The 27308-nt window shown below is 25.0% G+C and overlaps 1 protein-coding gene across 2 annotated transcripts in view; it reads right to left on the bottom strand.

Annotated features, from left to right (window-relative positions):
* Positions 1-26436, bottom strand: part of LOC100213470 (tyrosine-protein kinase BAZ1B) — an 88639-nt gene extending 62203 nt beyond the window's left edge. Inside the window, exons 1-11 of one of the 2 annotated variants that reach the window (XM_065798030.1) lie at positions 26122-26436; positions 20933-21012; positions 20205-20814; positions 9329-9417; positions 9119-9220; positions 4147-4194; positions 3588-3891; positions 3121-3292; positions 1305-1408; positions 545-856; positions 361-402 (exon numbers count right to left, since the gene is read on the bottom strand). In XM_065798030.1, the coding sequence (XP_065654102.1) occupies positions 361-402; positions 545-856; positions 1305-1408; positions 3121-3292; positions 3588-3891; positions 4147-4194; positions 9119-9220; positions 9329-9417; positions 20205-20786 (1755 nt within the window). In that variant the 5' untranslated portion in view covers positions 20787-20814; positions 20933-21012; positions 26122-26436. The remainder of the gene's footprint in view (positions 1-360; positions 403-544; positions 857-1304; positions 1409-3120; positions 3293-3587; positions 3892-4146; positions 4195-9118; positions 9221-9328; positions 9418-20204; positions 20815-20932; positions 21013-26121) is intronic. The other variant, XM_065798031.1, reaches the window with a different exon arrangement.
* Between the last annotated feature and the right edge of the window lie 872 nt (positions 26437-27308).

Here is a 27308-nt window from a genome sequence, read left to right as displayed (position 1 = left end):
TTTTAAATTACAAATTTGCCACATAATGATAATTTAGCCAATAAGTTTCCATCTCATTGACCAGGGTGTTAGCTAGCCTAATGGCACCGGGTATACCGCAGAATTACCAATGGGTTTAAAATTCCCAAAATTCAATGAACTTTTTTTAAAGGAAAATTTCAATAAAAGTTCCTAATATTTTGGGGAACATTAACGATAAAAATTCCCAATATCGCAAAAATGCGGTATAAAATATTTTCCTGGCTAACGCCCTGTTGACGTTTTGTTTTTACAATATGTGACTAATTCAATTATTTAGCAAATTTAAGTCATCAACTGTATAAAGAAAAGAATAAGAGTATTTTTAAAAAATTGACTTACTTCGTTCTCAAATGCACTTATTGTTTTTTTTATTTTCTTTTTCTACAATAATAAGTTCAAGAATTATTATTAATTAAAAAATCAATGTATAAACTCTTAAAATATATTAAAACAACAAATATGACAATATGACAACAATATGACAACAAATGCAAAAAAACAAAAAAATCAATTAAAAACATACCCTAGCTTTAAAAATTTCCATTTCATCGTCATCAAGGATAAATGTGGGATCAGTTTCATCAAGAACAAATGTAGGATCTTTTTCAACATTCTCATCTTCATCTGCATCTTTATATTCATCCTCTTTATCAGCTGTCGCTACTTTTTTGAATCCAGCTATTTCAGCAACAAGAGCATTTTCAGATTCAATCTCTTTTGCACGACGTTCTTTCTTCATCTTTTCGAGCTGAGATTTTAAAAATTGAGCAAGGAGATAAGAAACTGTATGTTCAGTGAGGGGAAGATCTGCAAGTTCAATCTTCAAACCTTTGATCTAAAAGTAACAAACTATTGTGAGTAAATAAAAATAAAATAAACAAGGGTAAATCAAACAAGCAAACAAACTTGCATAATAATATCTCTAAAACATTAGATCAAACAAACATACAAGACAAAACATGTAAAATTAAGACCAAAATAAACAAGCAAAAATTTCACATCAAATTGAACAAGAAAGCAGAAAAATAAAGTAAGCAAAAAAGCAGACCAAACCAAGGAAAAAAACAAAAAAAACATAGCAAACCAAATAATAAACAACACAAACACAACAACTTACTAAATGTCAGCAAAATGGTTAACAAACCATGCAAAGAAAAGAACCAGAAATTGTACTGTTACTATTATTTAGATTTTTGTAAATTTTTGAAATTATATTTTGTAAGCTTCTTTTACAAGAAAAAAATACTTATAGCACATCTTCGATCAAATCACTTTTTCTATACCTTATAGTCTTCATTGCCCAAAACAACTTTTAAAAACAGCAAAAGAATCTGACAAGTGATCAATGAACCTTTGCTGCCAGGTGTTAAAGCTAACAAAAGTTGAGCTAAAAAAATAAGAAATAATTATAAATAAAACTGAAAAATAACAAAAAATGTAAATAGAACAAAAAAACTAATTAAATATTAATAATGAAAATTTAATTTTTAAAACAATTTTTATAACTTGTTCAAGAATATGTAATTACATAGTCTTTTTTACAAACTTTTGAAACCTTAGTTAAAAGCTTCTACCAAAATTTCTTGGATGTTTTGTAAGCTAATGTAGAACAAGACCCCTTTAAAAACTGAAGGCATAATTCAAGATATAAGGCTTATTTAATCCAAATGAGTTATTGGCTTGAGAATTGCGTGGCTTTACAAATGAGCTAAAACACCATTTTGCACCACAACTGTACTACATTTCCATTAATCAACCAAGTGTTTTTGTGTAGTTTTCCATTAAACACTCTCCTCCCTTCATAAGCGAGAGGTTCTGAGTTCGATCTCCACCACATCCCTGGTAGTACCGTGCTCAACTTGTTTCTCCGCGCAGCGGCCTTGTTCGTCAAGGTTCGTGTTTCGGAATTATAGAGTTGAGAGAGGGTTATAACCACAATTAAGTAGCCTACTCATCTGTAGTGGCCTTCTCGGCCTTGAGGAGGCAAATAACAAAAAAAAAAAAAAAACCAAGTGTTTAATGTTTGCAAATAAACAGTAATTTTTTAATATGCACAAAGATTTATGATGCAAAACATTGCATTTGTGATTGTGACACAGCAAAACAGTGATATGCTAATTTTTTAACAATTTATGTCTTACTAAAATATGACTCATAAACTTTTAACTTATGGTGGATGCTTTTACATGTGATAAATATTTTTGATGACACAATAAATTTTATCTAAAGATGAAATGATTGTCAGGTCAATATCTTCAATTCTTTGTGTGTTCAGTAGGTGAGTTATACTACTTAATAAAAATAATGTAGATTGACTCTTGTTTTTGAGGAGGTATAGAAAGGTAGGGGGTAATTGTCTTTTGAAATTTTAAACTCCCAAGGCGATGCTTCTTAGTAGTTTATACATTGGTCAATAAATTAGTATTGATAGAACTGGTATTAATCAATGTTTATAAATTAAAATATTTTAACATACATTGTATGTGTGTGTGTGTGTGTGTGTATATATATATATATATATATATATATATATATATATATATATATATATATATATATATATATATATATATATATATATATATAACCCTCGGAATTAGGGTCGACGTTCGGCAATGCCGACCTTAAGGTTTGCGCTTTAATTCTTAAAATGTGCGCCTTAATTTTTTAGAAGAAAAAAATGAAGATTAATTAAAAAAAAAGATTGCTGCTCCAACCAAAACCCTCAGTTGATGTGGAGGCACTCCATTACATATTCTACCTATCAGTTGGTGTATGTGCTAAAGCCCCCACAGCTAACTATTTCAATATGACATCATAAGTGTACATCTAATGTTGAATATATATATGCACACACACACACACACACACACACACACACACACACACACACACACACACAAAGACACACTGAGCATTAAGGTCAGCATTAAATGCGACTGAAGATTTTTGCTGAAACAACCATGGAACTTTAGTAGACACATAAAGTGTTTAATAATTAGGTAATGGGAATGCAATATATATGAACCATTATGATAAGAATATATACAATCATACATTTATACAGTCACATTCAACACATATTACTCAAAATTAAACCTGTGGTTATATCAGGTCGATCGTTCACATCAAGAAACTTCTTGAAGCAATTTACAAATTCAACAATCATGACAATATCACCAAAGTTTTTAGATGTAAATCCAGGAGGCATTTGAACTGATTTTGGCCGTGGAAGTGCAATCAAATTTGACAATTCTTCATCATCTTTTTTCTGAAAAAAATTAGTCTTAAGGTTAATTTTTCTTTTAAATATTTTAATCAGTTTGTCATGGCATCTTTGGAATTTAAAAAACACTAAAAACTTTTTTAGATAACACTATTAAAGCTAAATTTATGTAATTATTTATATATTTCATATATTTATATTTCACCATCAAAACAAAATTGACTTACTAAAATAAAAAAATAAAAACTCAAATAATTGTTGTAGGTGGCACTTTTAACACAAATTTTACATTTTTAATGGCAATTGTTTTTTATATTAAAAATTTATTATAAAAACATACTTGAGCAAATATATGAGAAAATTCCTGATTATATGTTTGAAGTGAAACATGGTGTGCTGCTGGTTGAAAACCAACTTTTTGTAAACAATCAGGTTTTGGTATTATTACACCACTAATTGAAGGTCGAGGTTGAAAAACAGGTGACTTTATTGCTTCTATGCTCGAGGGGCTAAGCAGTTGATAATTTGTAGGAAGAAGTGAATTGGATACCTTTTGAGGTTGTAAAAGAGAATGAACATTTGCTTTTGGTGCTATATTTACGGTCTTTATATTTATCTGGTGCATATTTTTGTTGATTAACTTTCTAAATAAATTTAAAATCTGTTGAGGAATAAAAATTTATAAAATAAAAATTGCAATAATATAATATACTAATGTAGTAATGTAATATTTGTATAATATAAAACAATAGTAAAATGTTGTATAAATATCATGTAATAATATAATAATTGTATAATACACTGTATACTTAATAATAGTAAAATGAAAACAAAAAATAAAGTAAATATATAAAAAATTAATTAATTTCCTTTTATTAGAAAATAATTAAAAAAACAACCTTTTTTCTTCAATAATTCTTGCTTGTTCAAATGGAGGTAACTTTTTCCTGAATGGAACCAAAAATAAAAATCAAGTAACTATTATAAAAATAATACTTTAGCAATCAACTGACAGAGAGATTTAATTTTTCAACTCACAGAGAAACTAACTGACAGAGAGATTTAATTTTTCAACTCACAGAGAAACTAACTGACAGAGAGATTTAATTTGTCAACTCACAGAGAAACTAACTGACAGAGAGATTTAATTTGTCAACTCACAGAGAAACTAACTGACAGAGAGATTTAATTTGTCAACTCACAGAGAAATTGATTCAGACACAAATATCTGTAACTAACTAGAATTAAAAAAATACATAATAAGATTGACAAGAAAAGATTTATAAATTTTTACTTGCTGTATTTATAGTTGTTGAATATAATACTTAGAATTATATATTAAATACAATTATTATTTTATATTATTATATTTTATTTATAATTATTTTATATTATTGTATTTAATAATAACAACAAAATTTAAACCCCCCAAATTCAAAAAACAAACTTGAAATTTCAATGTAGAAGAAATGGGAAACGTTTTGATCTTGAAATATTTCATGCTTTCACTGAACAACAGCAACAACAAAAAACAAAAAACTAAGCCATACTGTGCTGAAAACTTATAGACTGATTGCAAAAGAAGTATTCGAAATCAAGATTTATATTCCAACTGCATATTTTTGTCTGCACATTTTTAGAATAATCAAAGGAGCTGAACCCCTTTTAAGTTGGTTCAATTCACTTTAATAGAGTTCAACTCACATTTACAGATTTACTTAAAGAGTGCAACTCACATTTATAGAATAACTTTTTTGTTTAAAATTAGAAGGATTAAGGGGAATAAATTATTTTTAGATAGGAAAAACTGACATTGATTTGAGTAAGCTTAATTTGTTGAACAATGCACTAACAGCTACTTTTACAACCAAATTTTATATATTTTAACTAATTAGAAGAGTTAAAAAAGTTAAAATAATAACAAAGAGTTATAAAGTTTTTTTTCAATGTTAATTTTTTTTAGTTTTTATTGCTCAAAACACAATTTTTATTTTTTGGACAGACACAAACTTAGTAATTAATTTTTGCAGATTCGATAGCGAAGTAACCTTTAATAAGAAAAAATAAAGCTCTGAACTTTCTTTATTTAACAATAACATATATAAATATAACAAAAAAATATATAAATATATAACTTATCTAAGGTAAATATAAATTTATATTTACATAAATAAATGCACGGTGGTTGTTTATAAGATAAATATAAGTTAACATTAAAGAAAAATTTCAAATCAAGAGTTCAACGAAAGTCAACTAAAAAAAATCAGCTCAAGTATTTAACAAATGTTAATTAAAAAGTATTGCAAACCAAACTAGAAAAAAAATCGTTTAATGCAGTTGCTCAAAAAAAGTATATAAATTATCAAATTCAGCAACATTTAAAAAGTTTAAACAAGGTTGAGCATTATAAGTTTACAATACCCACTCATAGCAAGTTTTGCTCAAAAGAAATAAATTGAGAAAAGGTTAAAACTCTTAAAGTGAAGGCAAAATAATTTAATTGAAAGATCTGTGAAGATCTTAAAATAAAGAAGTTCCTGCTTTAAATGGCACTTTTAGTGTTGAAAATTTTGTCAATTTATGAGCTGATGATGCTAGTTAGGGTTTGTAAACTTACCGACTTTTTGATTTACCAGTAATTCGTAAATGAAAATTGTAATACTGGTAAATCGGTAAATTACCGATAAACTTTAATGTCAATAAAACAAAAAAAATTTTATAATAACATTTTTATTAAATATCATTTTTCAAAAAGTAGCTAGGTAGAAAGCTTAAACTATCTGATGTCTTGTCTCCTAATCGAGGTCTAATTTTAGTACAAATTAGTCCAGCTCCTGAAAATACTTTCAGGTTCAAAACTTGTTGGACGAATGGTCATCAAATAGTCAAAAACTATTTGAACATACTTCCTTTGTATATTTTCTTGTCGAAAGTACTCCAAATCTTTTTTTATAACTTCTTTAAGACCTTTTGTGTTACTTTCTTCTAAAACAGTTATTGCTTTATTCTTGTCCATTTGTTTTTTAAGAAAAGGATAAAGTTTTTCTTTCATAGAAAAATCAGCATTTGGTTTAACAGTAATGAGGTCGTCATTTAAATCCGAATCTGATTCATTTAGGTGTCTTTGAATACTCTCACCAGATTCCGCACTATTTTACAAAATATTTACTACAATGTCAACAATAGTTTTAATAATTACAGCTTTACTGCTAATATTAAAAATACCATAATTGTCTTTAACAGAAATAATAATATTAGGGTCTGTTATATAGTGTAACATGAAAACATCATTTTTCTTTCTTTAATTCAACTTATTAATTTGTTTTTTAGTGCAATACTTAAAAAAGTGTTTTGATTACCAAACTCATCTAACATAAATTTTAATGTAAGATCAGCTACATATAAATTAACTTTTCAGTGCAGAGTGTTTCAATGACCAACCTAATAGGTTGCAAGCTTGATATTATATTTGAAAGTAATTTTATTTCACTTTCATTAAAATCATTGTCAATTTTTAAATCTACCAGACTTTTTCGAACAGCATCTATAAGTTTTAAAAATCTTTCCAGCATGTCTAATAAACTACTCCATCTAGTTTTACAGTCTAAAATTAAAGAAAGTTCTTTTCAGACAGTTTCTTTAACGTATTTTTGCAGTAGTTTATCATTTTTGGTTGGCAATTTTTTGAAAAGTTTTACAACTTTCTGAGCTTTCGTAGTTAAAGAATTTAGCTCTGCATTTTGTAGAAAAAGTTGGGTAATCTCGATATCTTCATGGCTTACTTTAAAACTTTCAAGTTTAATTTCCAAATAATCAGAATCATAATCAATATTAAGTAATACATTACCATCACGTTCATTAACATCTTGTACATCTGTTGAACTAATATTTATAAAGTACTTTTATGATTGCCAATTGTAGGCCATGTACGATACATAACTGATGGTTTTTATTATGTAATTTTACCGTTTTCTTGTTAACGGCAGCTCCATTTGATGTTATGCACACAATATTTGACAAAGCTATATTAAACTCTTTAAGCTTTTTTTCAATTAGTTCTGCGCATACCTCAGCAGGTGCGGATCCATGAATCCGAGTCAATCCAAGATTCCAAAATTTACCGTCATTTCCATGAATAATAATATTTATATACTGGCGGTTTTTGTTTAATGTCCATTCATCTGTGGTAAGGCTATAAGCTTTTTTATTGAGTTTATTTTGTGAAATTTCCTTTACAACTTTTTTCCTTATTTTATCGGCGTAATCCATTACTTTTTTGTGAATGGTTTTTGGGATTTTGGTAACTCTATGTACCCTTTTGTTTTTAGTAACATCTTTAAATCTTCAGATGTACAAAATTTATTGAAAGGAATGTTGTCTTGTGCAATCATTCTTAAAAGTACAGCTTCAAGAGATTCATCTCTTTTTTTGATAAAAAAAGTCATTTTTGATGCTATTGCAACTGCCAGGTCTTTTGCGCGTTTTTTTATATTTATTTTTAACACATTAATTTTATGTTGACTCTTTTGGTGGCCATGTAAACCACTAGTACATCCACCTGCTGTTTCAATTCTTTTTGCGGATTGTTTGCATATGGCTATATCTCTTGTTTCTGTAAGATTATAGTAATTCCAAATTGAACTTTTATCCATTAAAAGGTCTTTAAAACAATTTTTAAAACGAAATTAAAAAAAAAAAATTATTTAACAATAAAAAGTTTGCAAAACAAGCCAATATCTATTTCAAACATTGTTTAACGAGAGCCGTTAAGTTTACTCAAGCGTTAAGTTCAAAGAAAAGAATGCTTTACGCTTTTTTTAATATTTATAGTACATTCTTTATTAGATAAAAATATTCAACAATTAGGAATTAAAACAATCCTTACATAGTAAAAAGCTTGATTTACTGGTAAATAATGTGAATCATATTTAGGTATTAACCGATAACCAGTATTACAACCCCTAATACTAGTGACCTTAAATCAGCCAAGATTTCTTAAAATGAAAAATTATTTTAGAAATTTTAAGAGAATTACAATTATTTGATGATTTCTAACATATATATTATAACGGAAGCGCTATTAGACGCACTCGAAATATATGAAATTGCTGTTTAAGCTCAAAAAAAACTGTTAAAGTAGAAAAAGTGCATCTAATAGCGCAAGAGTGTATATATATATATATATATATATATATATATATATATATATATATATATATATATATATATATATATATATATATATATATATATATGTATATATATATATATATATATATATATATATATATATATATATATATATATATATATGTATATATATATATATATATATATATATATATATATATATATATATATATATGCGGTAGTGGTGTAGTGGTAAGAGCGCTCGCTGTGTAAGAGAGAGGGTCGGAGTTCGACTCCCACCACGTCCCTGGAAGTACCGCGCTCAACTTAGTTTCTCCGCGCAGCGGCCTTGTTGAACCTCGGCAAGGTTCGTGTTTCGGAGTTAAAGAGTTGAGAGAGGGTTGCACCACGAATAATGACTAAAAAAATAAAAATAAAATTATTAAAAAAAAAAAAAAAAAAAAAAAAAAAAAAATGATTATCCACCTCGACTGTTGTGGCCCCCCACGGGCCTTGGGGAGGTGATTAATGTAAAAAAAAAAAAAAAAAAAAAAAAAATATATATATATAATAAAAATTAAAACTAACTTTAAAAAGCTTCTTTTTAATTAGTGCCTTGTAGAAAATTATCTTAAAAGAATAGAAAATTAAATGTTTGAAACATTTCTTATTGTTCTTTTGTATGAAATCTGCAATAACATTATTTTTATTGTCTGAAAAAAAGTATACAAAATCACCCACCATTTTTCAGGATCCATATCAATAGCGATAACAACATTTTTTTGTGTCGTTGTTAGATTTAGTGATGCTGAATTTATTGTTGACTGAGAAACAATTGGAGGTCTATTGCAAAAAATTTATTTTAAGATAATAAAAAAAAATAAAACATTTTTTTTACATTAAAAAATCATTCAAGTAAACCAAAAGAAGTTGTTTACTGTATATACTTACAGCTTGCTAAACATGTTTTGATTTGTCATGACTGGCCTCTTTGACTCTTCTGCTTTTTTTTGCGTGGAAAAGTTTTTCATTTGTTCCCACTAAAATGTAAAACACTAAACGTTTTAAATCCAAACAGATATAATTGGTAAAAAACTCAATATTAAAAAAAAAAAAAATTAAAGAGTTGTTTAATATAAAATGGAAATAAATATTATATCCTTGCAAGCCATGCAATAAAGTAAAGAAATTAAATAGAACAATATTTATAGAATAATATTTAATGCATTTTAAAACTCTACAAATTTGGTTAAAATTTACACACAAAAATTTATAACAGAATTTATTTAATGATAAAAATTATATTACTAAAATATACAAATAAAAACAATAACATGTTTTTAAAAATAAAAAGGGGTAGGTATGATAAATAAAATCTTTAAACTTTTCTTTAAGAATATCTTATAAGACATTTTTCATTTGATGTTATTTAAAACCCATTTTATTTAAAACGTCAGTTATTTAAAAACGTTATCTTATCTTAAACTTTATCAAAGGCGTTTAAAATTATTAGAGAAACATAGAAACCATATATAAAAATATAAATGTATAAACTTTTTTTTAATCATGAAATTTGCAATCAATTTTGAAATTATTTCTAAAGATTTGATTTACTGGCTTATATTTTTTGAATAAATTATCTTTTTTTATAAAATGTTTTCTTTATTATACAATTAGGTGTTATGACTCCAATATTAATAAGAAAAATTATTTTAATATTTTCCAATACTTTTAGAGCATTTTATAAGTGATACATTTTATAAGTTTTACAAATGTTCTGTATATGGAACATCTCGTTATTGTTGTGTTATATTTTATTATATTGATTTATATGCATACAACATAGGGTATCCAATTTTTCAAGTTTTACATTCTTGCGCATTGTCCGGTTTTTTTTTTCTTTTGCGCCAATAAGCACACACAACCCATTATGATCCACCTTATGTAATACAAATAACACATAAATATCACTTATAAAGAATTAACACATCCAGGGGTGTACCCTCGTGGTCGCCTGGTGGCACGAGATGATTCATTTTCTCAAAGGGCAACTGAAATTTAAAAAAAAATGCTGTTAAGTAGCTGTTTATTAATAAAACTATATTTTGAACTATGAAGATTTTATAATATTCGATTATTTAAAACAAACTCGAAAAAAGCATTTAAAGTAGAATACACTTCGTTTAATATTGAGTACACTACAGTGCATTATATATTTTTAATAAACATAATAAAAAGAAGCCGCTATGCAATTTAACATTTCAAAGTGCAATTGTACTGTTTTTTTAAACATTATTGTTGCATTTTGAAGCACATTTCCTCTCAATTTAAAACAAGTTTTAGCATTACATTTTTTTAAATTCAAAATGCTCATGCATCATTTTTTTAAATGTTATAGTCGCATTTTGAATCACATGAATGCGCAGTTGAATCATTAATAAGACTTTGTCTCTTGTTTTTCATTTGTAAAATAAATTTTCATTTTAACTCTGTCAAAAAAATTAACGTAATAAAAAACATTATTAGGATGCACATGAGAAAACATTATTAGAACGCACTTAATGATGCTCGTGGAAAATCTTTTTTTCTAAAAAAAAGAAGTCTTAGTATAATGAATTAAAATAAAAACATAATATTTCAAACATTCAACAAAATTAAATTTGATGTTCAAAATGTTTCTTTGCGGTTATGACTTTCTGAATTGTGAAACTTTTGTTAAGATTGACGATATCCACCACAACAAAAATGACGATTTTTAAAAGTTGTATTTCAAGTTATCTCTTTATCGATATCTCTTTGCAACTGAAGTTACTTAACAATATTTTTTAACAGCTTATAACATTTCACTTTTTTTATTAATTTACTTTTAATTAAGCCATTCCTTATTAGTCGTTTTGAGACATTTAAACTTAATTTCTTCAGTATTTTCACCGAGAAGAAAACATTATACCAAACTACTGATTATAATAGCAGATGATTTGTAAGAAAAAAAAACTATTTCAGTTGCCCATAGGACGAACTGGAAAAAAACCGAGGGGTACACCCCTGACATTATACCAATCTATCTGCTTACAATGCACATGTAGCAGATATCTTGTTTATCTTTCAGACTAGCTACTTCTATTGTTGCTGTTACCATTCATCAAAATGTAAGTTTTGAGTTGTTCTGATGGCATTTTTAGTTCTAAGGGCATTTTCTTCATTCAATGTTTGTTAGACCTGTATGATGTTAACCTTGTTTTCATTTATTACCCTTACTTTTTTAGTGCTAATTTTGCATACCATATACTAGCACTATCCACTATTCTATTATTTATCCACAAACAACAAACATATTTTCTCAGTTAATGGACATGAGCATCACACAAAGAGTGAGTATAATAGGCGTATCAAAAAGGAACTATTCTTTTGCAACTTCTTTAGCAATTTCCACTCTTAGAAATAAAATCATCACAAACCTTTTCAACCATTTACTCACGGAATCTGAAACACATGTTCTGACCATGGGGCTTGTTACAGCCTGGCTGGACAAAATATACCAAATAAAACCTATTTAAATGCAATCAAGAAATAAATTAAAAAATGAAGTTAAGGTTTTTTTTTTAATGATGATGATCCTAATATCACTGCACTATAAAAGAGAAAATGACAACCAGAATGGAGCCAACTAACCCAAAACTCCAACATATTTTTTGAAACTGTCAATAAAAATGCATCCACAAACTAACTTTGCATATAATGAACAACATCATACCACTTATAGATTTTTTGCCAAGTAAAAACATTGACAAAAAAACAGCCACATGTATATGACCCAATTTACCTTTCTGTAGTTTGCCTACACCACTTTTTTATTGTCTAACAAAAATTCACTAAATATCCTATTGTGCCTAATTGTTTCAGCTTGTGACTGTCCATCAGACTTTTTATTGCATTTTATCATATTATACAAACTTTTGTCAAATCAAGCATATTTTAAAGACACTGGTATAAAGCTTTAATAAAAATGAGTTTTGAACTGTGGTCTCCTCTACTATTATTTAAAATAATTACAATTGAGGTATTTTTTTCTTGGTACTGTGAATATATATATATATATATATATATATATATATATATATATATATATATATATATACATATATATATATATATATACATATATATATACACACATATATATATATATATATATATATATATATATATATATATATATATCAGGCTTTGTTTAAAATAAGAAATGCTTAACGCATTAGCCTAATGTGAATTTGACATCATAATATTTTCTTTATTTTTTTATTTTCTAAAGTTTTAAAACGAAATTAAAAAAAAAAACTTTCTTTAACCATAAAAAGTTTGCAAAACAAGCCAACATCTACTTCAAACATTGTTTAATTAAAGTCGTTGAGTTTACTCATATTAAAATTAAACAAAAAAATGCTTTACACTTTTATATTTTTAATCTATTGACAAGAAAATAAATAATTTATTTAATATTTATAGTACATTCTTTATTAGATAAAAATATTCAACAACTAGAAATTAAAACAATCCTTACTTAGCAAAAAGCTTGATTTACCGGTAAATTACAAAAATTTATTTTTTTATTTTTTAAAATTTTTTTAAAACTTTTTTTAATTACTGCAATAATACTAATTACAGCAAAACGAGTTATTATTATTACGAGATATTATTTAACTCTTTTTTCATTACTATAGTGGTAGTAATAAAAAAAGAGTTATATAATATCTTGTTGGGAAAAATCCTCCTGTAATGCATTGTTTGTTTTTGTCAATTTTAAAGGTTTTATTACGTGAAGCAAAAATGTTGAAATCCAAAACTTCAAAGAAATGTTTTATATATAGAAAAATATTATATTATCCTCTATTTTCAATCAAATTTAATTTAGTTGAATGTTGAAAACATTATGTTTTTAATGTTTTGAACATTTTTTATTATACTAAAACTTTTTTTTTCTTAGAAAAAAAGAATTTCCATCTGCATTTTTAACATGCATCCTAATGTTTTTAATTTTGTAGTAATATTTTTAACTTTGTTAATTTTATTTGAAAAAGTTAAATAAAATTTATTTTACTAATGGAAAACAAAAAAGATTCAGTGTTATTAATGATTTAACTACCCATTAACGTGATTTAAAATGCGAATATAAGGTTAAAAAAATACAAAAGCATTTGGAAATGAAAGAAAATGTAATTTTAGAACTTATTTTAAATTAAGAGGAAGCGTGCTTCAATATGCAACAAAAATATTTAAAAAAACAGTACAGTTGCACTTCGAAATACTAAATCATGTGTCGGCTTCTTTTTATTAAGTTTGGTAAAATTATATAATGCACCTGCGTAAAATTATATAATGCAATACAGTGCGCACCGTAGTATACTCATTGTTAAGCAAAGTGTATGCTAATTGTTAAGCATTGATAATTGTTAAGCAATTGATAAGCAAATGTATGTATTGTTAAGCAAAGTGTATACTACTTTAAATACTTTTTAATTTTAAAGTTTTCTTTTAAGTAATCGCAAGGAATAAAATTTCTATAAATCAAAATATAGTTTTACCAATAAAACTACACCCCTGTATTACTACTAGGTTATATATCATGTACCTACTATTAGGGAATGTTTATTTTCAATTTTTTTTTATAATAAATAACTAGGTTTAATATTACATTAAAAAAAATATTTGACATAAACATATTTCTTTCTTTGCTCGACATTTGTTTAAATAATTATTTCTTAAATTTCTAATTGCGGCTTTGCAACTAAAAATGATTTTTTATTTTAGAAACATTAGCAATTTTATTTTTAAACATTTAATGTTATAAAAAAATTTAACTTGCATTTTGTGCAAATTTTTGATGCAGCCTGGGAATACATTTAAAAGAAATTTAATTTTAAGTAGGAAAAAAAATATTTAGGAAGAAAAACTAAAAAAACAATTGCGATAAAAATGAGCTAATTTTTTTAAGAATAAATAAAATTTAAATATTGAACAATATTTAGTAATATTTTTAAATAAGTTTGACAGTTAAGTTAACTTTAATTTTAATAAACATTAACTTTAATTTTAATAAACTTAAATATACTTTTTTGATCAGAATTCAATTATTATATTTTTTAAATCAAAATTTTACTATTTTTTTTTTTAATCAGAATAAAATTATATATTTTTATTAAATTAGTTTTAAATTAATTTATATATTTTTTATCAGAATTAAATTATATAATAATGATCTTTGCTTCAAGCTTAAAGTATTAGCGTTTTTTAAGCAAAAAAATCAATTATTACAAAAAATAAAAACAAAACAAAAATAAAATATCATAGTATAAAATAAATATAAAATAAAATTTAACTTATTTTTTATTGTTAAATAGAAACATAAATAATTTTATTTTTATTTCAAAAGTTGTATAAAAATTCTTATGCTCTCTAAATAATAAAAGTTTTTATTATATTTATTTTTTAATTATATGTATTCTTCTACATTTTTTTTTTTTACTTTTCATTTAACTTATATTTAGTATACAAAAATAAATTTTTCGCTAACTATAAACAATTTTGTTTTCTGTTACTAAATATTTCGATAAAATAATTAGTTTAATAAAGATGAAGTTTTTTATAAAATTATTTACTTTTGTTATCTTACTGCTTATAAAGTTAAAAAATTATAAAAAGTGGCTTAATGGAAATTGCTCTAGGCATACATAAAATTCCTTTACACGTACATAAGTTGCAGGCAGCTTAATGCTTTAAAACAAGGCCTGATGCATATATATATATAACTTTTTAAGTTTATGGAAATAGCAACATGTTCACCACTTCAACACGCAAGTTCGACAATTCAACAGGCTGAAATATTTCAATTAGGACAAAAACACATGAACTGATTGCAAAACCTTGCCTACAAGAGGTGACAAGATATTTTTATCAATACTGCAAATTACTAAATTTGAACAAAAATAATAAAAATCACACAGAAATCATTTCTTGCCCTCTAGATATAAATCAGGAGCTGCTGTGTAATGATAAAAATTATCAGCCCAATTGTGTTGTTTCTGCTGTTAGAAAACCTTGGCTTATAAGTGGTATTACACACATTAGTTAGAGAAGTATTAGGTAATCATTGATTAAAATAATGTTCATAATTTACATTACATAATCTACATAACTATTGACATAACAATTTAAATTAAATGACAAATGAAAGTTTATTAAACTTTTATGGCCATGTATAGAGTACCGAAAGTCTTTACATAAAGTTAAATAAACTCTCTAATTCAGAACATTATAAAAACAGGATATTCTTTAACATAACACTTTAGCAACCAATAATCCATGGCAAATTATTTTAGGAAAAAATATTTCCAAATTAATATCATCACACAAAACTTATATCATATTGTTCAAAAAAAAAAACAGTAACACAAAAGCTGCATGAAAAAATTATTTTGGCATTAGAAAAGAAACTGTGTGATCAAAAGATGCAAACGAATGTGATATTTTGTTTTATGGAGCCCAAAAAACTTCAAGAACAATGATAGTTGACAAAATAGACACACACAAAAAAAAAAAAAAATCAAAACGTTTCTTCCGACAGAGAGTTTTGCAAAAGGAGAGCCAAGGAGTTTAAGCATAAAGAAGATTTTGCTACAAAACTCAAAGTACAAAACATTTTTCATCAAATGACAATTATATTAATGAAAATCAAAAGTTATTTTTACTAGAAAATTTTATAATGAAGAATTTCAATCTAATAACTATAAAGACAGTGTAAAACAATCAGCTAACATAAAACAAAATATGAGAGTAACAGTGGATATTGTGGAACTTAGTAAAAAAAAACTTCAACATTTTGTGGGCATTTTGAATTTTCTGTTGGTTTATAGACAAAACTATTAGCATTATTTTTAAGATGTGGAAATATCTTAATGAAGTAAAACTTTCAAAGACAAAAAAAGAATAAATAAGAAAAGATTTATATTTAAATGAATGAGAAACAATCATAATTTAATTTTGCACATTGATACAAAAAAAAGTTTAGTCTATAAATGAAGAAACATTTTTTTGTTTCTTTATTTGACAAAAATCTTAACAATAAAGTTAAAGAAAAAGTTGGTTAGCATTTGTTAATAATAAATTGACTTGAAATTTTTAAACTTAAAAAGCTTGAGCCTGTAGAAATAAATGAAAATTCAGAACTTAATAAGTACGTTGGTCAGAATTCTTGGCTAAGATTTAAATTAGTTCCTTATTTATCAAAGTGGTTAAAAAGTCCACCTCATTTGTGGGCTCATCATTTTGATTACAAAAATATGTAAAGTTTTATTTAAAGAAAAAGCCTGTCAATGTTGTGAAAGAATAAATTGGTAAAAGACTATTGATTCAAAAATTAAAAAAAAGAAAAAGTTGCAAGATATTTTTTTGGTTTTGAAGGAACACAAAGTTAATTTTTCATTTTATAGATGTAACTGGTCCAAAGAAATACTTAATAAATCGTAAAATGTGTTTAACATTTTATAAGAAACATTTAACCAACATTTTTATGTATTACAAAATGTGTTTGTAAAACCTTTAAAATTAGTCCTTCACATTTTAAACAGTTTAACTTTGTTTTTATGTTTATTAGGTATAATAATAGGATTCCTTATTTAAAAAAACTTAATTAAATGCAAATTTTATTAGTTAAATAATTAGATAAATGTACAGTTAAAAACATAGTAGAAACTGGGTCTTTAAAAAAAAAACCATATTATAAAATGTATTATCTTGAGAAATTTTCAATATTTTCAGCTAAAATTTTAGACCAACCTTCTTTAATTTTTTTGGAAGTGTTTTGTATAACAACATAAAATGGGGAAAAAAAGACCTGACTAATATACATACATACATATACACCTACATACATACATACATAAATACATACAAACATACATACATACATACATACATACATACATACATACATACATACATACATACATACATACATACATACATACATACATACATACATACATACATACATCTTTTAAATAGTATGCAAAAGAGATTTTTGCTGTTAAAAAAAGTCTCATGATTTATGATAAATCATTAAATTATGGGAGTATATTAGTTTTGAATTTTTTTTTAAAAACTGCAAAAATAACAAATTTAATGACTTTTCTTTCATATTTCTTTATAGAGTTTGTATTTTTAAATTTTTACTTTTAAAATTTTTTAACATTTAATTTCTTTATTTCGTTATTTTTATTTTCATGTGAGGTGTACATACATCGACTGATATAGCCAAAGGCGCAGTAATATATTTGTGCATTTTAATACAGTACACATACAAAAGAACACACACATGCTACCATAGCCATAGGCACAGTGGAGTACACATGCATTAACTATGAGTTTTAGGTTTAGGCAGACAATCTTTTATTTTTAAAAAAGATTAAGTTTTTTACTCTAATCTGGTTTTGCTTTTCAGTGTTTGATTTAAAGTCACATGGGGTATACATACATACACACATACATACATACATACATACATACATACATACATACATACATACATACATACATACATACATACATACATACATACATACATATACATGCCTTAATTTAAAGCACTAACTGATGTGCCATTTTACTTAAGCGGTAAGCCATTTTTATCATTTTTTAATACTTAATTAAGTCTAAAGAAATCATTTAAGATAATAAGCATTATAAAAACCACTTATGAAGTTTGAATGACGATTACATAAAAATGTTTGCATGGCAATTACATTTGATAGTTGCACTATTTACAAATGTAATAACTTAGGAAAAACAAATTATTTTTATTAACCTAACTTTTCCATCGAAAATGTTCAGTAAATGAGAAAAAAAAGATTTTATAGACCCATAAAAAAAAAAAAAAATCATAAAATAATCATATTAAAAAATATTTATTTATGATCTTGCAAGTGCAAGAATTTTTATTTAGACAATTTCTCATAACAATAACAAGAATAATTACCGAATTTAAAAAAATAAATCAAAAACAAAATAAAAAATTATTAGCTAAGAAATAGTACACATTAAATTTTGTTTTATATTACCAGTACTTTTAATTTTTTTGTTTTGTTAAGTTAAGTGAAAATCACCGCATAAAAGAACTTCAGACTCCTATTTTTTTTGTTTTAAATAAATTTAGCGTTGTGTAATTTATGGACGATCCCTAACGAATGTATCAAAACTCCCTTAATAATAAATATATTTAAGATAAATTTATATAGATAATAAAATAAAAGCTAATGTTTAACATAATTTACTGTCTATTTTATTTAAGTGTGCATAATAAATATTGTTAAAAAAACAAAAAAATATTTTTTTTAATTTAATTATTTTTATTGTAATTTTTTTTCAGTTTTTCTTCCTCCTATTCTATTTTTTACAAAAAAGTAAATTCCTTGTAAACATGTTATAACATTGCATTTATCATGTTCATAAAGTGTAATTTTAACTTTTTTGTAATAAGGCAAATGAAAAGCATGGTAATGTAATTGACATGATTTTTTTTTTTGAAACAAATAATATTTTTTGTTTTTATTATTTTTTATTTATGTTTAACTTTTTAAAAGAAAAAAACATTATTATTTGCAAAGCCGCAATTTAAAAAAATAAAATTAACATATTTTTATTCATTTATACAAATGTTGAGAAAATAAAAATAAATTTATGTTAAGTGATAATGAAAAATGTAATACTAAATTCAATCATTTAATATTATAAAAAAAAAAATTAAACAAAATAGACATTCCACAAAATGTATATTAACAAAATAACACTTCTAGTTTATTTGTTTTTCTTAACTTGTAAATTAAACTTGTTTTGCTGTAACTTATTTTATTGCAGTAGTTTTAAAAAAGTTAATGTCCTTAAATTAAAAAAAAATAAAGATAATTTTATGACGACAAAATCACGCAGAGCTAATGAGCTAAGCCATTTTTTCTTTAAAACAAGGCTGCATACATACATACATACATACATACATACATACATACATACATACATACATACATACATACAAATATTACGCATGAACACCTTTTTAATAAATAAAGCAACTACCAATAACTCCTTTACAACATTACTAACGCAACATAGTTTGACTTCTAAACTTACCGTTTGTGGTAAAAAACGACTTTTTATGTGTTTTAAAAAGACAAAAATAAGTACACTATATGTCAAAACCATTCAATTTAATTGAGGAAACTAATTAAATTAGTCATTTTTTAAAAACTACAAAAGCGCAAATTAATAGACAAGAATGTTTTAAAAAACATTCAGATTGCTTTTATTTTTTAAATAAAAACAAAAATATTCCGAATGATTTTAATCTTATTTTTTTACTGTTTATACACACAAACAATTCATATCTAAGGGCGCAATTTTCTAATATCATTTTTGTACTTTTACTCAAATCCATTGTAGCTTATTATTTTAGTATGACGCCATCAGTATGCGTTTAATGCTGCATTTATATATATATATATATATATATATATATATATATATATATATATATATATATATATATATATATATATATATATATATATATATATATATATATATATATATAAATGCGTGTGTGTGTATATATATATATATTTTTATATATATATATATATATATATATATATATATATATATATATATATATATATATATATATATATATATATATATATATATATATATAAATATATATATATATGCATATATATATATATGATTATTTATGTTTTGTTTTAGTTAATTTAGCTATTACCTTCATTTTTAGAAGCTCTTTTTCTAGCTTAAATTCCCTTTCTTTTATGTTATTCATTATTCTCTTTTCTTCTTGCACTTTTCTTTCATTGTATTCATAAATTTTCTTCTGCTTTTCATGTTCAATTCTAACAATACGAGGCGAATGTCGTGCAACATGTTTATCATTTAGCTCTTTTTTAGGAGTAGTTTGCTGAACAGCTGAGCCTGATGACTTCAAAGCATTAATACTTTTTTTTAAAACTGACAATGAGGTTTCATCATCATCAGATATAGATATTGTTTCAAGTTTATTTTTTTCTAATGTCTCAGATGATTTTTTGTTATATTTTATAGAGGTTTTTTCATTCAAATCATTCAACTTTACTTCATTTAGTTTCACGATTTTCGATAAAGGTTCATCTTCAGAACTACTACCAATACTTAAAGACCGTGTTCTGTTTACACTCACTGAAGCTGTTAATTCCCTTTTCTGTTTACTCTTTTCATCATTTGGGGTAAACTTTATCTTCATTTGCTTTAAATTAGAACTTTGTTTTGCTTTTCCACCTACAAATGACTTTTTTTCAATTTCTCCTGTCATACTTTAATCAGAGTTTGCAAAACAGAATCTAAATTGCAAAACAAAATAATTTAAAATTTAAAATAAATGTTTTCAACAGTTTTTAATTAACACTTATTTTCAATAATACAACCTTTTTAATTTAATAGATATCTGAATACTTTTACCTCACTATATGCTCGAAAACTTAGTAAGCAATAAACAAAACCATTATCTTCACTTTACAAATTTGACAATAAAGAAACATCTACAAAATATAATAAAAATTTGCATATTATGATTGCAAATAAAATGATGCACTTTAATATTTGAAATAACAAATTTGGCTAGCTACCATAAACTACCAATAATTTATTCACAAATATTAACAACAAATAACAAGTGAGTTGGTAATTAAGGGCATGTAGGAAGCTTAAATTTTTTCTAAAATATTCACTTATATTATAATTTATCTTAAAACACAATAAGCACAACAGGTAAATAAAAGCCAAAACAAAAATTATTCAAAATTCATAGTATATTAGATTAGATAACAAATATAGATAATATTTAGATTTATACAGATAAGATAATAATAACAATAATAATAATAGTAATAATAATAATATTAATAATAGTAATAATAATAATTAAAATAATAAAATAACAAAAAAAACAATGTTAACATTTATCTTGATATTTTCCTTTTTGAAACTGCCATTTCACTTCTTAATTGCTGCTTTTAATTAGATTTTATTGTGGTAAAATCTAACTTGATATTTTACTCTTTGAACTTTGTAATTTTGTTTCATAAAATTACAAAATAAACAATATTTAATTATAATTTTTGCAATAGAATAAATGAGTCATGCATTAACTGAATTAAATAGGGAGAACATGCAGGGAGTGTAAATTTTTTTTTAATTTTAATTTACCTTCCCCAAGGCCAAGAAGGCCACTACAGACAAGGAGGCTATTTTGTTGTGGTTAAAAAGTCTCTCTCAGCTCTATAACTCATAAAAACAAACCCTAATGAACAAGGTTGCTGCATGGAGAAAAAAGTTGAGCGTGGTACTATCAGAGACATGGTGAAAATCGAACTTGGAACCTCTTGCTTATAAAGCGAGCGGTCTACCACAAAACCACTACCACATACATCAAGAAACAGCTTAGGGTTGACATTAAGATCACCTGCCCTAACCCAAACCTAGAGTTGATGTATGTAAACAAGGGTTATTCTAGAACTTCTTGCTTATGAGGTGAGCACTCTACCACTACAGGACCAGGTTTGATAAAAATATTACCAGAGGCAAAGGCCAGGTTTGTGATCTGGTTACATAAATATGTTATACTTTATATAACTATATGCATGTATATTTATATACAAACACCATCATGATCAACATGATCATCACTATCATCATCATCATCATCAAACTTTAGCCTTCCCCTTTTATGCTGTTTCTATAATATAAGCAATCTTGAGCATCTTCTTTCCTAAACTAAAGCTTATTTGTATCATATGTAATGCACTCTCTCCAGGTTTTTTTGCTTCTACTTCTACCATTTTTGCCTATATTTGCTACATATTGATACCCAAACCACTTTATTCTTCTCTGAAAAATGTTGTTTGATTTAAAGTTTTTTCTACTCTTTGTCTAAGATTATGGCTCCATTTTCTTGACTTAGAGTTAGTATTTTCTTGTTTTAGAGTCATACCACATTTCTATCTAATCATCTTTACTTTTGACAAAGACTACACCATATAAATACTAAAGTTTATATAAATATGTAAAGATATTGTATGCCAGCATATAAATAAATAGTACACATGTTTAGAACCATATATACCCATATTATGTATGCATAAAAGCGTTTTTTACATATCCTCCTGGATCCAAGCAGGTATGGGAGCTTTTATTCCTTCTTGTTGGTTTTAAGTCAAACCTCATTCTACTTCATGTTTTTCACCTCCATAAGCAGTTGCTATATTAAACAGTAATCATTTTTTCATCTTTTTTACAAGAACAAATATCTTTTTATCATTACAATATAAATCAATTCAAAAAGATTTTGACTAATACAAAGCTCAATTATTCTAAGTTTACTAAAAGAACAGAGATATAAAACAGAAATCTTTTTGGGACTCAACATCCCTGTTTAGAACAAGCACCCATTATTTAATCTCATCACTTTTCTGTAACAGCTTGGGGTAAGCAGTGGTTTGTAGATTTTAACTTTATATTGATGAATAACAATCCTCTCATTCTCAGACAAGGTCCAAATACATATTGTAAATTTAGTTAGGCCTGCTTTATGCCAAGTTTGAGCCACTCTTTCATTGTTGCAAGATTGCATCTTACTCTTATTTTACAAATACTATTGTGGTCGCTACTCAAACGAGCTATCATTTCTAGTTCAATCAACCAAAAATTGTTCTTGCTTGGCTTGTCACTTGGCAAAATTGTATCCTTTTAATGTATTTGTTTCTTCATGCTATAAAAGTTTTTATTAATCTAGTTTTTGTCTTTGCACATCAATAAAACCTCAGAACTCTCACCAATCTTCATTTTTTCCTGACTTATACAACCTATAATTTTTAAAGTCTTCTGTTAATTGTTTTTTTACTTTTTAAACCTATCCTTTGTTTTCTAGTAACTTATAACTTAGTATTGGTTGCTTGAAGCCTTGTTGGAAATGAATTATTTTTAAAATATATGTATATGTACATATACATATATACATATATATATATATATATATATATATATATATATATATATATATATATATATATATATATATATATATATATATATATATATATATATCAGGGTGTTAGCAAGCCTGAGGGGTTCAGTTAAACGCGATATTCCAAAATGCTCATAAATTTAAAATTCACAATTTAATGTTAACAAAAATCTTATTCTCCAATTAAAGTTTGCCAAATTATATTCAAAGTTTTATCATAGTTTTGAAAAATATTGCAAATTAATAATTTTAAAATAATATTAGGAAAAAAAAAAAGATAATGGTAACTTATTAATGTTACTATTATCTTTTGTCAATGTCAATGTCCTTAATATTTTGATAAAAAGTTTTTAAAAGCAAAAGTTTTTAAAATCATGTTGGGTCTCAAAAGAAGTGAAATTTTATAAAACAACTAAAAACAATAATCATTTTATATAAAGATTACTAGTTTAAAATTTATGGCTTAAAAACTATCACTTTTTAACAAAAAATAAAAAAGTACATATTTTCATTGTTTTTTTGAATAAAGTTTTTGTATCAATTTTTGAAACATTTTCAAAAAATATTGTTTTTAGAACCACCATAATATATATATATATATATATATATATATATATATATATATATATATATATATATATATATATATATATATATATATATATAAAATAAGTTTTATAATTTTGCTGAGACCAGGGCCAAGTTTGCAAAAACTCTTGGCCACTTTCAAGATCAAAACCAGGAAATGCATTTGGTTGTAATAAAGTTAGCAACAACTTTAACACAATGTCATATTTTTATAAGAAAATGGGATTATGGAAACTTGTATAATCACCATAAATGAGGAATAATGGACATTAAACTTGAAAAAAATAAAAGCGTAAAGTTGTATTGTAATTCAACATGTAAAATTAAGATTATTAGACTTTTTTTTTTATTAATAGGCTTTTTTTAAACTATTTTTTTTTATTATTAGACTTTAATTTTTTTAGACTTTTTTTTTTATTATTTTAGACTTTTTTTAGACTATTTTTTATGTTGAAAGTAAACGTAAAATATTTAATTTTAGTTACATTTATCACTGCACTCTCTTATAAAATGTAAAAATGTCTTAAGAAAAAAATCAGACTCTGATAACCTTATAAAAAATACAAATTTCTAGCTATGCAATGTAGATATAAAATTAACTAATAAATAAAGTAGAATTTATGGCAATACTGCAGTTTTTCTCACTTGCCCTCCCTCTTTTTTATTGATTATAATAGAATATTTTATGATGATTCAGAATTTTATAAACCCATAGATCTGAAAATTTAAGAAAAGTACTTCACTTTGGTGTCAAAGTGTAAAAAATAACACTAAAAAAAAGCTTTCCATAATCTTTTTAAGATTTGGCTATGATAAAATTTCTTTTCCACATAAACTTTAAAACAGCCTGGTTTTTATTGATACTTAAAAATCAAAAGTATTTAAACCTTGGCAATGCCAAAACCTATTAGTCTCTGATTGATCTCTAACCATAACCATGTACTACATGTATGTAAATTTATTTTTGCAAACCTCTTTATATAAGTTAATGTATGCATATCTAAAAGACTTCAAAAAAATATTTCATTAAAAAAATATATTCATAAAAAACTTTTTAATTTTAATATTAATAATATCTAGTTTAATAAAAAAAAAAAAAAAAATTTTAAATGATTAAAAAGGGGAATAAAAATTTTTAGTAACATTTTTTAAGCTTCGACATCAAATTAGAGTATTTTCTTTAAATTTTCAAACTTATGTTTTCATATAACTCTGAACCTGTATAATATATTATCAATCTTATCATAATCAATCATAAAAATAGGGAGGGGGGGCTGGGAGAAAAAAACTGCAGTGGCACTGACTTTATCAAAAATCTATTAAGCAGGCTCTTAATGGCCTTTGATTAGGTTAGCTTAAGAAGTTAATTATTTATGTATATAAGTAGATGTAAATAACTTTATTATTTGTATCTTCATAATTTTTATAGCCGAAGATGGCTACTAAAGTTTATAACTCTAATGACAAAATAATAATAATATTAAAAAATCAGGTGAAAAAAGAATTTCATTTTCCAAAGGAATTGAAAATTGATTTATTATTTTCTACGTGTTAAGTTGAACTTTATTATATATTACTATTAAACTAACTACCATTTTATTTTGTAACACATTCAATAAAATTTATTGAATGTGTTAAGTGAGCTAATGTTAATGCATTTATTATAAATTTATTTACATTAGCTCACCTATTTTACATACATATCATTTAATGAACATACTATGTACTATATAGTAAAACTATTTTCATATACATAATATGTACTAAAGTACATACGAAGTATGTACATTCATACAGATTAAGTATTTACATACTTACATAATGCATAAAGTACATACATAATATGAAGATAATTTTAAAAATAAATTTAATTTTTGATTTAAATAAAATATTTGGACATAAAAAAAACAAGGTCAGTTTCTGAAGAAACAGTTCGGATTGACATAGCATCTTTTGCAAGAGTGCTACTAGTATATTAATAAATAAAAATAAACATTTTAGATAACCGCTATACAAACAATGAGAGAATAATTTTTACCGTATCTTTATAGTACCGTATTTCAAAACTTAAAATTGTTCATTTACAATATACCGTAACCATGATAATGTGTTATTTACACAATACTTGACCATAAAAAATTTAATTTTGTAAAAATACAACCAATAATAAAAACTAACTACAGTTGCTAATTTAACGGATTAAATCAACAATGGTAAGCTACGGTAAACTCATCGGAATAAAAATTCATGTTAAGTTTCAACATTAATTCCTAACTCAACGAGTATATAAAAAAACAACTATAAACTGCGAAAGATTGTAAACATCGTTCAACTTTCCCGCTCAAAATTAAATAAAACTTTTTTAAAATAATAACTAAAACTAAAGTTTTACTATCAATTAAGTACTATTTCACGAAAAATGAAAATTTTTTTTTTTAATCAAAATAATGCTCAAAAAGTAAAAAAAAAAAAGTGATGCATGTGCATTACACTTTTTTTTACTATTTGACCATATTTTTTAGAACTTATTTATGCAAATAACGTAATACGACTTAACTCAAACACCCATAATTTACTCTCGATTCTCCAACAAAAAAGTTTTATAAATCTAGTTCCCAGGTTTGGTTTTTCATAAAATAATTTGATCAACTCTAACACTCACATTTTACTCTCAATTCTCCAACATAAAAGTTTTATAAATCTAGTCCCCAGGTTTGATTTTTCATATAATAATTTTTATTCAATTATATTTATCTATATTTCTCTTTATCACCCGGCAATAAATTACAGGTAAAATAAATTAAAATAAAAAAGTCACCAATTAAATTAAAATCAGCTAAAACGACACGGCTCCTGCAATTGTTAGCATTAAATGCTAATAACCAGTCGGTGTGTTTTCCACAAATTATTGGATCAGACTTCTCGGAACATTCTCCTCCATCAGATATTCCATTTGATTTAATAATATATTTTTTTAAAAGTATCATATTTTTGCTAAAACTAAAATAATATTAGTAAAATTTTACGTGCCGTTTTAACCACAAAGCAAACTAGGCGGCCGTCTAGGGCAGCAAATTTTCTGTCCAGCCCTAAATAAAAACACTACAACAAGTTACCTACATAAAAATGGGAAAGATTAGCAACTTTTTTGGTGAAATTTTTTCAGATATTTTGAACTGACTTTAATAATATAGTTTGATGTGATGACTAAACTGGTAAGCAATA

This window comes from Hydra vulgaris, chromosome 05 (assembly GCF_038396675.1).
Source record: "Hydra vulgaris chromosome 05, alternate assembly HydraT2T_AEP".
In the NCBI taxonomy this organism is placed as follows: Eukaryota; Metazoa; Cnidaria; class Hydrozoa; order Anthoathecata; family Hydridae; genus Hydra; species Hydra vulgaris.
This window is presented reverse-complemented; position numbering and strand designations above follow the sequence as displayed.